Consider the following 15,733-nt stretch of genomic DNA (forward strand, 5'->3'; position numbering starts at 1 on the left):
CTGAACGACGCTCAGCGGACTGCACAACCCTCCCCGCGACAAACCCACGGCTTTATGGGTATCTGGCGAGAAGAAATGCCCCGCACCCCCTGGCCACGCACAGAGTTCGAGAGGGCGGCTCCACGCCCGCTGAACCCCGTGGGCACCCCGTGTCCCGAGCAGCCTCGCTCCTCGGCGCCCACGCGTGACCGTGCATAGCGCGCAGCCCCCGCAGCCGTTCGCGTTGTCCGCAGCCCGGTAGTCCCGCACCGGGCCAGCCCGAGGGGCACGGACGGCTCCGAGCTCTTCGCAAGCATGCGGGGCGGGCAGAGCGCCGAGTGGCAGGAGGCCGGGTGGGCTTCCCTTCCCCCGGTGCCGGAGCGGAGCCGCCGCCGTACAGCGGGCAGCCGGTACCCGGCCGTGGGAAGGCGCCGGGACGGCGGAGCGCGCCCGCCCGCTGGGGCCGGGGCGGAGGGAGGAAGAAGGCGGAGAGACTTCCTCCTCCTTCCCCCCCCCCCCGCCAGCGGAGAGTCAGCTCTTCCCGCAAAGCCCGGCCGGGCCCGGCTGGGGCTGCCACAGCTGAACCCCCACCCGGAGGGGTGATGCCGGTGCCTGCTCGCCCCGCCGCACGCTCGCCCTGGCACCAGGAGCGCTGCCTCGCCGTGCCCGGTGCGGGGAGCGGCGCGGACCGGCCCCCGCTGCGCGGCCGATGGGCGGCCCCCGCCGCCGCCTCCTGCCCGCCCCCGCCTCCTCCCCTCCACCGCCCCCCGCCCCCTCCGCCACCTCCTTCCCCGCTGCTGAGGCCGCCGCCGCCACCTCCCCCTCGGCTCCCTGCCTCCTCCCGGCGCCCCCCCGGAGCCACGGTCGCCCCCGCCCCGCGCCCGCCATGAACGGCGGCGGCGGCGGCGCCGCTCGCTTCCCGCCGCCCCCCGCCACCCTTCGCCCGCCGCCGCCTCTCCGCGGGCCGAGCCCGCCGGAGCCGGGAGCTCGCAGCCAGGGCCGGGGCGGCCCCGCCGGCCACAGCTCTCCCCGCGCCGTCCCGGGCGCCAGGGGCCCGCCGCCAGGTGAGCGGGGCGGGCGGCGCCGGGAGGGGCGGCGCGGCACGGGCCGGCTGCGGGCCCTTAGCGGGGCTGCCGTCCCCGGGGCGGGGGGCGCAGCGGGACGGGACGGGGCGGGGCGGGGGGCGGAGCCGCCGCCGGAGGCGGTGGAGCGGCGGGGTGAGTCCGAGAGACTGGCCCACGCCCGCTGAGGCTCGCTGTGACCGTGGGTCGTAGAGAACCGGACGCAGCGCTTCGCACCCCGCCCGCTCCGTGCAGCACCGAAGCGTTCCCAGAGTCGCGCTGCCTGCGTGGGAGCCTGATGCCCCTGGCCGCGGGATCGCTCGGGTCGGGCGCGATCCTTCGCCGGCACAGGGGGTTTGCGGAGCTTCCCGTGCGCACTGTGTTAAGCATCGGGATTGGGACCGCTCCTTGTTAATGGCAGCGAGAATGACATTGTGTGTGCGTGAAGTTAGTAGTCAGATAGAGGACGCGGCACCTCACTTTGGGTCCGGTGGTGAAGAAATGAGGTATCTAATCAGTCCTGCAGCGCTTTCTGGTGGTGCTGGTGTCATGTGGCGCTGCTTGCGTGATTCACAGGAACGTGCAGCACCGGCGTTTACAGTGATGGCAGTCTGAGTGCACTGGGTTCTGTGTGCGAGTTCCTCAGGAAATTGGTGCTTGCTGGTGTATTAAAGGGTTATCATGCAGAAATGCAGGGCAGAACTTGACTCCGTGCGTTTGAGTTGTATCAGTAGCTCAAAAATAACCTTCCCTGTGTATGAGACCGTATAGCATGTGCAGGTGCTTGATCCCTCCTCTCCTGCGATATGGGCCTTCCACGTAAGGTGTTTAGGAGGTGATCCTTAGGATATATGTGAGAAGCAAGTGGGGATTTCATCTGGTGGACTCCAGCTTTTTTGTTAATAATTGCTTGGATGTCCCTGGTGTGGATGATAGCCTAATCCTAAAGCCAGATCCCAAAGCTTCTCTCAACTGTCCCACCTTGTTATCCCATAAACGAATGACCTTGAGTGCTGCTGTTTGCAGTTACAAGCTTCTCCATCTCCAGTCAATCAGAAATTCTTGGTGGGAGGAAGGAATGAGCCTCTTAGCCTACAATGATTCCATCACAGCCCTCATGTCTCTTTGCTGTGAGATGGCAGAGCGCTTACGTCTCTCTTTTCCAAATAAGAAATTGGCTTTGAGGTTTGTGCTCCAGTTTTGGTGCCTGCCCGCAGTGACTGCACGCTCTTTGCTGGAGGAGTCAGAACCACTTTGCTCAGGATCATTTCTGCAGATCTTGTTGGGTGGTGAAGTTTTTACACTGCAGATAAGTAACTGTAGCAGATGAATGTTTGCCTTTCATCATGGTCTCAAAGATGGATAAAATGTTTCCATGTAGTACAATCTCTGACTCACCTTCTGTTGTTAAGGTAATGATTTACAGACAAATGCAGGAGATTTGTAGGCTGCAGGTGAGAAATGTTTGGAGCTTTGTCTCCAAAGGGAATGGCTGTTGCTCTGAACTTGTGAACGTCTGTCTGCTTCATTCCACGAGGGAAAATAGCAGTCTACCAAGCTGCAGCATCAGGGCTAAGTTTGGGTTGTTCTGCTGAGCACTTTCCTCGTCTTGGTCTTGAAAGCAGTGGTTTCCCCTTGCCATTCCTAATGTTTTAATTTCTATTTATTTGTGTAATTTTTTTTTATTTTTTTTTTTTTTATTTATGGGGGAGGGGGGGAAGCCAAAAATTCAAAACTGTACTACTTTTATGACCTGGTTCTCAAGCACTAGGGGCTAGTGACCTTACCATAACTTACAAGCCAAACTGAGAGAACTTGCTATTTCTTTTTCCCCAGCAGGAGAAATGTTGTTGGTGTCTGGTTCTCCCTTTTGTTGCTTTTGCTTCTTTGCATTTTTGTATTTCTCCCTGACTGCTTGTGTCAACAGAAGAGAAAGTCTCTATTCATGACCATCAAATTAGTGAAAGGAAATTGGATGAGAAAACACCGCTCGAAGAGCAGATTCCTCTTTTTGTTCAGGAAATTGATCCTGATCTTAAGCATCACTTCACCTTCAGCTCAGTGCTATGCTCATGCTGGGGTGTGCGCATCTCCCCAGGGAGGAGGGGGAGCAACCCAACAGCATGGATGGGGCCAGGAGAAGCACAGCAGCTGCAGGAACTTCCAGACCTCGGTAGATCCACTGGGTATGAGAGTCTGTGCTGCAGCTCTGTGCTTCTGGTGCCCCTGAAGAGGAGAGGTGGTTATGGAACTTGCAACATATTTAAAACCAGTGATAAGTGATGTTTTTCCTCCTTGTGTTGCAAATTTTTTAGTTAGAACCATGTTAAAACTAAAAATAATGTTTGATAAACATGAGGCCAAGTCCAATCAGAAAACGTTGCTAAAAGGAGTAACAGGAGACACATTTTTTGGGGCGATAACTCAGCACCTGCCAAGTCTTTCATTTTGGAAACACTGGAGCAGCTGGCAAAGGATTGGTGCCAGTTTTCCAGCAGAATCGAACCCTCAGTGCCTGAGGAGTGAGCTCACTGGTGAAAGCAGCACTGCTGCAGCTCATGTGGAGCAGCACTGCCAGCTCCCTGTGCAGCCAGGAGGGCTCAGTGCCCTCAGCACTCACCTGTGTGCAGTGTGCTGCATTTGCCGCTGTGTGCCATGGCTGCAGAGGTTGGAGACATCAGGAAGAATTCCTTCCCAACAGAGGAAGCAGGTGTTGGGTTGGGCTGCCTGGAGGGGTGATGAAGTCCTGATCATAGAATCACAGAATCACTCAGGTTGGAAAAGATCTTAAAGATCATGACCTAGACATACTATCCTAACTCTTAACATCCCTCCTCTAAATCATGTCCCTGAGCACCACATCCAAATGGTTTTTAAACACATCCAGAGATGGTGACTCAACCACCTCCCTGGGGAGCCCATTCCTGTGCTTAACAACCCTCTCTGTAAAGAAGTGTTTCCTCATATCCAACCTAAACTTACCCTGGCACAACTTGAATCCGTTTCTCTTCCTCCCGTCACCAGTGAGAAGAGACCAACCCTGCCAGTCACTGGAGGTGCTCAAGAGACACATTCCTTAAGTGCCATGTTAATTCCTTTTCCCCTAAGCTTAAGTATTTAAAGGTAGCTGGAGACAAAAAGATAAAGTGAATATACAGTTCTTTAAATTGCAGTCTTAAAAGTACTGAGTAACTTTGTGCTGACTTATTTCATCTATAAAATAGGAAGGAGCAGAGGAATGAAAAATTCCAAGTTGTCTCAATGTTACAAAACTCTTTCATCGTAGGAAGAAGACCAGAGATAAACATTTAATTCTGAAGTGCATGCTCTTTTTTGCAACATGTACTTATGAAATATGTTTCCTGTTTGGTCCAACCCATCAAGGTAGCTGTTGTGATCAGTATTGATGGGAGCTATGTGGCCTCATGGAACTGATCTGCTGGCTGTCAGAGGGGCTGAGGGCATGGGGGCTCATGTGGAAATGGAGCTGTGGTGTGGCTGGCAGCTGGCTCAGTTTGCAAACTCACCTGTCTTAGCTAAAAGTTGTGCCCAGAAAGCAGGCAGGAGATTATTTGCTTCTTCTTCTGTCCTTCCTTCAGTTTGCCAACATCAAATTAAAGGTGAATTCAGGTCAAAAGAGAAAGTGTGAGATTTGAGTGTGGTGTATGACTGGTGATAAACTCTTCTCTCTGTTGATTTTTCTGCTGGTGTCAGTCCACAGGCATTAGTGGAGATGACAAGGATTTGCAGCTGAAAAACAATTCAGGTCTCACAGCTTGTGCAGTTTTTACCAGGGTCTGTTTCATCTTGCAAGTGGCAGACCCAACTCAGTTCATCACTAACAACAGGTAGTCAATTATTCCATGTACTGTACCATCCCAACTCAGAGAGATAAATGTCCTAACAGTTCCCTCTTTTATCTGCATGATTTTTCTTTACCTTAATGACAGTGCTGGAACACTTACCTTTCCATGTAGGCAAAGTTCCAGGCATACTGCTACTTGAGTCTTGAGCTGCTTCTTTCCAAGATTCTGCAGAAAAATGTAAGTGGGGCATATTTTATACTCGTACTGCATCACACGCTTAAGGACCAGTACGGAGTCTGGAATTTTGTGGCAGAAATTTCACAGACACGTGCAGAGAAGAATTCTTACCTTCTCACAAAAGAAGGTGAAAATGAGAGTTGCTTCATAAGAATAATGCTGATTATGACTGTGAGCTTTGCAGATCCTTGGAGGAAGGAAAAAGAATGCTCAATTTGAGAAACAAAACAAACCACCAAAAGTATTTATTGCATCTTTATGTTTGTTTTTGCTGTTTATGCAAACACAACCCCCCCCCCTTTTTTTTTTTTTCCCAGTCACAGCATTTTCTGGTGAAACAAAATCCACACGTGTACAAAATCTTTTCAAGCCAGGACTGGTTTTAGTTTTTGACAAAGATGGCATTTAAAGCTTTTTCAGCCAATAAGTACTGCAGCTCTTTCTCTTAGTTTTTGCACCTCATGTATTTCAAGTGGTCCATCATATGGCATCTGTTTTGTATTAGCAGTTCAGATGAAAGCATGACATCTAAGTGTGAGGGTTGCCAGTGTGAGTGCGTGAGGCAACACAGGAGAGGTCTAACAAGGATGGATGGGGACTGCTGAAGTGCCAGGGAGCACCTGAAGAAGTCTGAACTGAAAACTCCCCTTGCACAGTTAGTCTGATAGGCTGGTGCTGCTTTCTTGTCTTTGATTTTCTGGGATTGTCTGTTTGTTTTTGTTGTGTTTTAAGGTTTTTTTAACATCTTCATGTTGCATTCTTTTGCACTTTCTCTGATTGTTGTTTTTTTCTTCTTTGTGTATGTGGAGTGCAATAATAAATACCCACTTGGACACTAGATAGAAAACATTTTTCATACTTGAGCAGGAGAATGTTGTTGTTCTTGTGGTCTGATGACTTAAGATAAAATTTTCTTTTGGAAGCTATTTGATGTGTAATGTAGAGCAAAGAATGAATGCATCACTCTAAGGAAAGAGCAGGAAATTGTTTTTTTGACACAGTAAATTATAATTTTTTCAAGAAATGTTTTAGGCAAGCACAGTGTGTGGCATGTCTGTTTCCTGGGCTTCTCAGAGGCATGTGTGTGCCCCAAACACTACTCCCTGGGTCCTCCCCTGTTGACAGACTGGCATCACAGCTCTGACCGCCAGCACTGCAGCCACCAGGCCTGGTTGAGCTGTTCCCTCCCCTCTCCCACACTGGCAGCCAGGATGAGTACAAAAGTGGCATCTGTGGTGTGTCCATCAGTAGTGAAGCATGGCAAGGTATTTCTCTTGGAATGACCATGGCGCTGTATACGTTTAAGTGTTTATAGATGATTTGTGCTATTCTTAGGGGTCATCACTACAGAGATATGATTTGCTGTCACAACCAGACTTCAGGGTTAAGCTCTAGAATTTCAGAGCTTGTATCTCTGACATTTGGACTCTATTTATTTTTTTTAAGTACTTCCTGAGCATTTGGAAAATTCTGTGTTAGAATGAATACCTTTATGTTGCCTAGAAATTGCTAAAACTATTTGCATGGCTTTTTTTTTTTTTTTTTTTTTTTTTTTTTTTGTACAAGAGCCTGAAGAGTGATAGCTGAACTGCAGAGTATGGTCTGTACATTAACTGTGCAGGTGAAGACATTGAGATTGATATAGAGTGCGTGGAGCCACAAGTGAGCACTGTGTGACCTTTACCAAGGAGCTGCCATGGACAGTCTGAATGTGTTTGTTGCCTCTTCACACCGCAGCTGAAAACTGCCCCTCTTTACATTTTGCAAATTCACAGCTGGAGTACATTCAGGTTCTACAAGAAAGTGCTAGAGGCTTATGTTTATGATCTGCTTGGATTCTTGCTCTGTGAAGATTCGTCTCTTGGGCATGCGTTTGCTTCTGCTTTCATTAAGAGCACGTGCAGCTCATTGCAGGATCTGAATTGCTTTTATATATATATATATATATATATTTGTGCCTACAGGTCTACATTTCCAAGTGCTCTTCATTCCCCTTCACATAACCTGTTCATATACCTATTTTTGGAGCAGGACTCTCATGGGTCTTCTGTGTGGCATTGCTTTTTACTTTTCTTGAGTTGATCCAGCAGCAAGCCACATGGGAGTAAGCTTCCATTCTTGTGGAAGGAGGTTTGATGCTGTTTTAGTAATAGGAGGTTACTGGGCCTTTGGGCACTGAAGTCCTGGTAGTCTGTGATCCTTGTGGTTTGTGTGTGGTAACAGGACAAGGTTCCTGAAGCGTGTATGGCATGACATGAAAACTGCTTTTGCAGATAATTTTAGGTCTGGAGAAGTTCCAGAAATTCTTCATGATTTTTGGAGGCACTGGAGTAGATTCTTTTAGCCATAGCTATGAGAAGTGTATTAAAAGGAATCTGTGACTGTGCTTGTGAAGTAGCAAAGGAGCTAACCATGGTACATGCAGCATATTTCAAAGGAGTGGGAGTGAGGGATATACTTGATGCTGTTCTTGGTGGGTGTCTGTTGGAATTGGGCTTAAAAAGAGAGAGAAAAGCTCAGAAAAATGTTCCCTTCTGTCCCATTAGAACATGTATGTATATTTAAAACATTGAGTCTTTTGTGTCCATAGGCTCTTTCACTTGCTGTGTAGTGTTGTGGTGATCATCCACTATTCTAAGCCAAGGACATGCATACATAAACACTTGCTTAAACCAATAATCTGCAACAGTTCTGGATTAAGGAGGTGTTAAATGAACTTCTTCCCCTTTCCTTCCCCCTTTCCTTTTTCTGATTTTAAATGAGGACAAATTGTGGAAGAAATTCAGTGATGCTGAACAACCCTCAGTTTGGTCATGCTGAACAACCCTTAATCTGTCCACTGAATCATTTGCACTCTGAAACCCGCAGTGGAGTTCTCAGAAAATGTTCAGGCAGTCTGTAAATTCCTGGTATACTGACTATTTGCTACTTTGGATAAACAAATATCCTTTTTTTTTTCTCTTTCTTAGGTTTTTTTTTTTTTTTTTTTTTAATCACTGTTCTTTCCTATGGTATGCTACCAAAAATAATAATAATGAAGGATTTCAGCATTAAGGAAAAATAAATTGAAGGACTTGCTGCATTTTTGATGTTTTTATTAAAAGGGGGATGGTGAAGTTAGGGAAGAGTTATGTGAGGGGTAAGTATTATAGAAGTGATGTAACAACAGTGACTAGGATGGAGTCACTTACAAACTTGAAAAAAACCTTCCCATTATTGAGCAATACATGTCTCTGGAGGAACAGGAGTCCTCTAGCTATTTCACAGATTGTAGAGTCACAAAATGATTTGAATTGGACCTTGAAGACTGACTATTTTGGCTCCCCTGCTGTGGGTTGCCAGGACCCCATCCAACCTGGCCTTGAGCACCTCAAGGGATGCCTATAGCTTTTCTAGGCAAAGATGACACCAAGCTGTGGGGACCACAGTCATTGTGCTGGAGGACAGGTGTGCTACTCAGAGGCAGCTTAACTGCATGGAGAAATGGGAACCTTGCAGCAATCTTCAAAAGCAAGTGTGAAGTCTTGCAGTGGAGATTAGTAACTCCAAGCAAATGGTCATGCAGGGGCTTAACAAGTAGGCAGCATCTGTGCTGAAAGGCAGATATTGACTGTGTGGGGTGAGCTCCCTTGGGGACCCCAAGGTAATGTAGAGGCTGTAGCATGTGCTTTAAGAGGGGAGTTGGGGTGCGGAACTAAGTTCATTCAGCCCAGAGGAAAAATGTCTCAGGGAAGATCTAAGCACCTTCTCTCAAGGGAAAACAGAAAAGAGTGACCACACTCCTGTGTACTGACAGGATGAGAGGCTGGCATGCTTCTTTTCCAAAAACAAACAAACAAACAAACAAAAAAACCAAGAACTTATTTGAGCATAAATGCTTTTGAGTAAAGCATAAATAGCTGTTTGTATTTAAATCCGGGCTGAAAGCAGAGCCACATTCCTTCTGCACATCTTCATAACTCCCATGCTTTTGGGTTTATATGCAAACATCTGTTTTCTTCTCACTGACAAAAGCGTGAGCTTTTATTATTTTGTTTATTCTTACTGGTGTAGGGAATGTTGAGGCCGGTCTTCACTGCCATACTTGGGTACTCTTTCTTGGAAGTTGTCAACTAAATGAGTAAAGAGATTTGTTACTTAGTTATGGGACGTGGGTTTTTTGTTGATTTCAAGGTGTTTGAGTGAAATCAGTAAAAAATAAACAAGATGTGTAAAAGTAGTTTGCTGTCATAGTTTTGTATTCATCTGTTAGCTTTTACCTAATCAGTGTTTGTGGTGCAATGAGTCTACTAGCACACAAATAATCCATAGTGTTTTTAATGGAACATGGCACAAACAATTCTGTCAGTAACACAGCACAGGAGCACAGCAGAAAGGGAGCAAAGAGCAAAAATTCTGGTATGTGACCTCCGCTGGCTGCTTTCTCATGTAAATGTAGAGTAGTCATTCAGCATAAAGCTTCTGTGATTGCTCTTTTAGTCCTGTTTCTGTGTAAATATCTGCTCAAGTTGTTTGGTGGAGACTTCTGGACATTCGCACAACTTGTAAGGAGTCAGTGATCAAGTAGCTTATGAAATATCGTGCCCCTGCACTGTGATGGGCAGCAGTGCCATCCCATCTGCCCTGCAGTGGGCAGCAGGCCCACTATGGTTTGCTTCCAGGCAGGAGTGGGAACTTCAGGGCAGGGGAAGCTGAGGGGACTGCAAAGAATTGCAAGGACTCAGGGAGGAGCTGAGTTACTGTGGGGAGTAAGCACAAAACTGCAGAACAAAAACCCATGGAAGCCAGGCTTTGTTGGTTCAGCTGCTCATGCAACAACTGATTTCATCTGAGGATCACTCTTAAAACATCAGTGTTATGAAACAGAATTGAAAAAGTTAGGGTTGCCCATATTGTTATGGGTTGTTTAATGTGGATTAGCTGCACAGCTAATCGTCTCTCTTGTTCACCAGCTGCAGAGACTGTGTGGCGAGGGGTAAGCGAGGCCAAAAGAGGAAACCAACATTTTGTGGAGTTCTTCAGTCTCTAGGCTGGGGCAAAAGTGACCATAAAGCATTTTAAAGCAAAGACTTCTGCTGTTTGTACTAAAGATTTTCTTTTACACTATGTTTCTCTGTCAGATCAAGTCTTTGTTCCCTATCAGTTATTTCTATTTGTTTGATTTGGCGCATCTTTTGGATACTAAGTTTTCTGTTTGGGACTCAGAGGAACATTTCAGACAGCTTAGTTCTTCCTTAACTTTGTGTTTCTCTCTCTTCTGCTTTTTTACCCTTCTGAGCTTTTTCAGGTTTAGTGGTGACAAACAGGGCAGTGGCAAAGATGTCTAATTGTCTGCATCAGAAAGCAAGACAATAAATCACTGTAGCATTGTACAAGAGAAGCTTTGCTTTCAAGGCATTGTGTCTTAGTTTTGGAGAACTTTTACATCTGCAGGGATATGCAAATTCAGGAGAACAGTCAAACTGGGAGATATCAAAATGGTTTTCCATTCAACTGTTGAAGTTCTAGGATAACCAGTGAAGATTTTACATACACTGTAGGCAGCCATAGGTGAAAATCCTTATATGCAGTTAATGTTTACTGCAGTTAGGCTGATACTGTTGAACCTCTTGAAAGCCTTGAAGCTTTGATATTGTCTGGTGTCTTTGGAGTTACTCAGTAGGTTTTGTCAGTGCTATAAAGTTGCATGATGTTAATTTAATGAATGTAGCTAAAATGACAAAGATGCTCTTCTCAAAGACAAATGTGGCTTTGAACTGCTCATTCTGGGAGAGTTCGTCCTGCTCTGAGAAACAGGATAAGCCACTGATGAGTACATCTTGACCTGTTAACACCAGTACTCTCAAGTTATAGACATAGTGTACCTGGAGCTTCACTGCTCGAGGAATGCTTCTCTATTCTTGTGCGTAGAACACCAGCTCATCAGCTCAAAATTTGAAGTTGCTAATGGCTACGTTTTGTGTTGAAAATAAATTACCAGCCATGCTGGAAGCATCTGGAACCTTTTTGGAGTGCTGAAGCTTCCTCATCCTGCAGCCTCTGCAGTAATGAGCTTATAAGATGGTTTCCTACAAAATATGTGTTGTTTTTTTGCTTGTTCATTTTTGTTTATCTTGCTTTGCCTAACTTCTTCTCTTAAAGATCTTATGGTTTATCAGTCGTTACTTCCTTGCATTGGTGCATTATTTAAATTGTGAGAAAGAGGTACTGCTAGGGAGGTAACTGGGCCCTGCTGCATCCGGATTTGTGTGCTGACTGCCTTGTAAATGTCTGTGAGACTATATGCAATATCCAACTCTGCTGTGTGATGAGCTGCTGCTGAGGCTGGTTGACTTGGCTACAGAGCTTTTTCTCCTTCAGTTCTGCACGCTACTTCATGAGGTTTTGCTCTGACTCAGATATGCTTAAAAGTAAACTAGAGCACTGTAGTGCTGTAAAAACTGTGTATATACATTGCACCTAAATTTTTGAGCTCTCCTGGATTGAATACAGCTATGCCCTCATTAAAAATGAAGGAGGTAACGTGTTCAGTTGTGTAGAGGCAATGGCAGTCCCAATCAGAAGGAATTAGGCACTTCAAATAACCGTACTGATTGAGTAAAATTGCAGTAACTTTCTCGTGTGATTGAAGTCTTCCTATGTCTATTAGAGTTTGAACTAAAATTGGTATATTTGCTTTTAAGCTGCTAGATGTACGACTGAAAACTACTGAGCTATGCAGATATGTCACAGGTACTGGCTGACATGCATCTGTGTTGCTGCTTTTGCTTTCAGATGTTACCATCAGTATCAGTTGGCGCACAAGGAGCTATGGTAATGGGAGTGTTTGGGAGAGCTGGGTCTTGTGTACTTGAGAAAGGTAAGAGTGTGATGGGGCTTGGGGACACATGATGGAGCAGAGTGAGAATGAATGATAGTTAGCAAGGAAAATGAGCTGCAATGCTAACTGAAGAGCTGAAAATATGAGCAGATCAGGACCAGCAACCGCAGAGAAGGAAACAGTGAGAAACCCATTAGAAAGAACAGTGAGCTGAGTATTTCCATAGCCCAGTACTGTATTAGGAGATATGAAGAAAATTCCAGAGTGCGAGTGCAGTTCCTTTATGCAGAATGTAAAATAATAAAAGCTGTGGAAACTGAAGTGTGCAGAATAAGGGTTATCGTGTGCAGTGCTTTACTGTGGCCTGTAATAAAGAGACTTGGAATTATGATAACCAGTACAGGCAAACCTTGTCTGTCTATATGTGCTTGTCTCTTCGTTGACTGCACAAGGAATTTAAGCTCATAATTTTGAAACAACTCTAAGACAGATGCTAGAGGAAACACAGCTAATTTCCATAAGGTGTCCTGGGGCTAGATGAGATATATGAAAAGCTGAGTGTATTGTGTTGTGTGTGATTACTGAATGATGATTTATGCCATTTGCTGCCTAGAGAAGCTGTACAGCTAAAAACGGTAATGTAGTTGATCCCAAGGGGAGGTGTTTCTGGCCTCCTCATGCTGTAGCTTACATCTAAAATGGAAAATGAGCTGCACAGCAGCCCTTATTTTAAATAAAGACATTTGTGTACTCAAAAGAATATAGAAAAAGAGCGTGAATCCTACAGAGGCTCTTTAGACCAGCCACTAGCCAGAAATCTTAGGATATCTGTATATGTGTGAATTTGCCATGGGTGGAAAAATCTGGAACTGTAAGGAAAATGAAATAATTACGTTCAAAAAGAAATGCCAAACCAGAACTGTCTGAAGTCTGGCAGATTCTGGAAGACTGAGATATCATGACTTTTGCTTATGGCTTTTGGGGTATTTGAGAATTTTTACTTTCCCCAGGCTTACAGAAAGTTTTTCTGCTTTTGTTTTGTTTTCCACACAGCATTCAGAAGCCTCCTGCAAGATTTACAAAGAAATAACCTAGCTGTATAAGTGGAATGCAAGTGGTAGTGTTCAGTCTGATATATGATTTGCAACAAAATCTACTTACGAGTGACCTGCTGTTCTGTCACTTGGCAAAATTGCTGCACTTTGTCTATTTTAGTGTAAATGCAGCACATGGATTTCTGTGTGCATTTTCTAAGAACATTTAAGTGAATTAGATCTAGCCAGCAGCTATTTTGTTGTCAAATGCTTAGAGCTGTGATGTTCAGAATGAACTTCATACAAAAGTCATGTCCATCTGGAGGACAGAAGGAGCTTTGTTACGGGTTTTCACGTCAGAACACAGGTCACCCAGATTGCTGGCAAAAGCTGAGAGTAATAATCTTTGCTCACCACTGAAACTGTGTTTCTAGAAGTGTGTGTGGCATTTATGAATGAGAAGGAATGGGAAATAGCTTCTGTCCTTGCACTTGTAAGGAAGTGCTCCTTTCCAAGGAGCATCTGGTTTGCGTAGCAGAAAGGAATGGTTAAGATCTTTTGTATTTGTGAGGATCAGCTACAGTTGCTTTAGGTAACACTGATGTTCTGTGCTACGGTGAAAATCTGCCACTATTTCAAGGCCATGTGAAGTTGTATCGTAGCTTATCCAAGATATTCATATCTTTTGAAGAAAACTTTATGAAGTACATTATTCACTGAAATGATTCCTCAGTGGTGTGCAGCATTTTCATAAGCTCTAAAGTAACTGATTCTTCCAGGAGTCTATTACTGTGATGACGGACTGTCTTCACAGTAAAGAACACTGTCTGCATCCATTTCAATATTAGGCAGTATCTTTCTTCAGACTGAGCACATGGCTCTGGGACGGGGACCTTTGCAGAAAAACAGGGGAGGAAGGTGAAATCAGGATGTGTTACCAGAGCTTTTTTTTTGCTTCTTTTACTCTTGGAATGTTTGACTGAAACAAGTTGCATTCGGGTAACTGAGGCCAGCTTTGGTCTTGTTAGAGTTAGTAAAACATTTGTCTTCTTGCTTTTGTGCATATTTTCTGTGGTTTGTATCACGAAGCTCTGAATCACATGTCCACCCCTTCATTAACTATCTGGAAATCGTGTAAAGATTGTCATGAAAATTAACCCAGTTTCTAAGGTTGAAAATTTGTGCTTACACACCCCAGCTTCTCTCCACCTGTCGTAAGCAGGATGAATACTGACATTAGGTGTTAACTGAGGTTAACACCTAATCTTCTGTCTGGGTTCACAGGACATTCTTACTGATGCATGCCTGTGATACATGGGGCAGCTTGGAAGTGTTTCCCTCAGCATCAGCACTGCCCTATATTGTGATCAAGAGATGAAGCAAAGGCCTTGCAACCAGTTCTCAATCTGCCTGATAATTTCTAGGTGGCATTTGTTTTTGCTTGTCTTCATCTGTGGGATCTAGTGGATAAATGTGAGAGGCCCTGAGTAACAGTGAAGGGTTAATTGCTACTGCAAAGTTGGGTATAGATATAAGTATTTTAATAATCTGAAAGATGATCTTCTGAAAGTAGTAGAGCCTTTGTGTAGTCTCTGGGGGGCCGTTAGTATATACAGATTACCTTTCAGACAGACCCACAAAGTAAATTAGAGTTTTGCAAAAATGATGTTTGTTTATATGTTTTGTGTTAATGAAATATGTATGTATTCACTGTGTAGAGATAGTAGAGATAGAGATAGCATCAGTGATGAATGAATGTATGCTTGGGAGAGAAAGAGAGAGAGAAATTGTTAACAATTGCTTGCAGCTCTAGAGGAATGCAAAGTGAATGAAAAACAGTGTTTAAAATTACTGCACAGATGGAATGATCTCAATGTGCAGATAATGTTTCTCAGAATTATACCTTCATTCATGTGATTCAGTTTGTGCGTGAATCAAAGAGGATTGCTTGGTTTACATTCTGTGCCTGCTGTCTGAGTAAACCTTACTGTTCAGGAGGCTGAGGCTGGAGCCCTATAGCTGTGCAGATAGTGATTCTTCCTGCCTCACCCCAACAGTGCAGCAAACCACAAGCTAGCAGACTTGGCATTGGCTACCAAGTATAATTGTTGCAGCGTTTTATGTGGTTTGCTCAGGTATCCTCCGTGCTTCCTCTTGTGCCTACTGCAGGCATATATGTATTTGAGGTGCTTTTTACCTCATGTTTGATAGGTGAATATGATGAAAGTGGTTCTCAAAGCATGTGATGAAAATCAAATAACTTTTTCTATCTTACAAGTAAAAAGCAGGAAACCTAAATTAATCTTATCACACAATAGCACATCATAATTTCACAATAAGTGTATTCACCTTGTCATACAAAACCAAACATCTGACCATACTCTTTTTTTTTTTTTTTTTTTTTGTGGGTTGTGTTGCTTTTGTTTGTTTTTTTTTTTTTTTCCTGGTGAAGCTGCTCATTAATATCATTTTAGCATTACGTTTATTTTCATTTTAGAGTACACTCTCATAAGCTGTGTAGTATGACTGCCAATAGTTGAGGGAAACAATTTCCTGTTAAAATTGGGAGAGTTTCCCATCATAAGAGAGCTGTTCCTGTTATGAAAATAATGTAGAAAACATTGGCAGTTAGACAAGTGGGGATCTGTGTGCAGAAATCTGGAGTATAGCTTAGTCATCTCGCTGTAGGAGAATTAACATTAGATGTATTATTAAAGCAGGATAATGATAGTACTTGAGTTGCAAAAGCTGGATTGTGCTTTTCTAAAGTCGCTCTTGAAAAGAGAAAATCTTGAT

The 15,733-nt window shown here is 44.8% G+C and overlaps 1 protein-coding gene across 5 annotated transcripts in view; it reads left to right on the top strand.

Moving 5' to 3' along the window:
- The first annotated feature begins 767 nt into the window (after nucleotides 1–767).
- Nucleotides 768–15,733, top strand: part of RNF38 (ring finger protein 38) — an 89,279-nt gene continuing 74,313 nt past the window's right edge. For 2 of the 5 annotated variants that reach the window (XM_085528986.1, XM_085528990.1), the window contains exon 1: nucleotides 768–1,043. In XM_085528986.1, coding sequence (XP_085385112.1) covers nucleotides 866–1,043 — 178 coding nt within the window. In that variant the 5' untranslated portion in view covers nucleotides 768–865. Of the gene's footprint in view, nucleotides 1,044–1,187; nucleotides 1,547–15,733 lie in introns of those variants that run through there. The other 3 variants (XM_085528987.1, XM_085528989.1, XM_085528993.1) reach the window with 3 other exon arrangements.

The sequence above is a fragment of the Coturnix japonica genome, chromosome Z (genome assembly GCF_054131305.1).
Source record: "Coturnix japonica strain WE chromosome Z, WE-NBRP24, whole genome shotgun sequence".
NCBI classification, from domain to species: domain Eukaryota; kingdom Metazoa; phylum Chordata; class Aves; order Galliformes; family Phasianidae; genus Coturnix; species Coturnix japonica.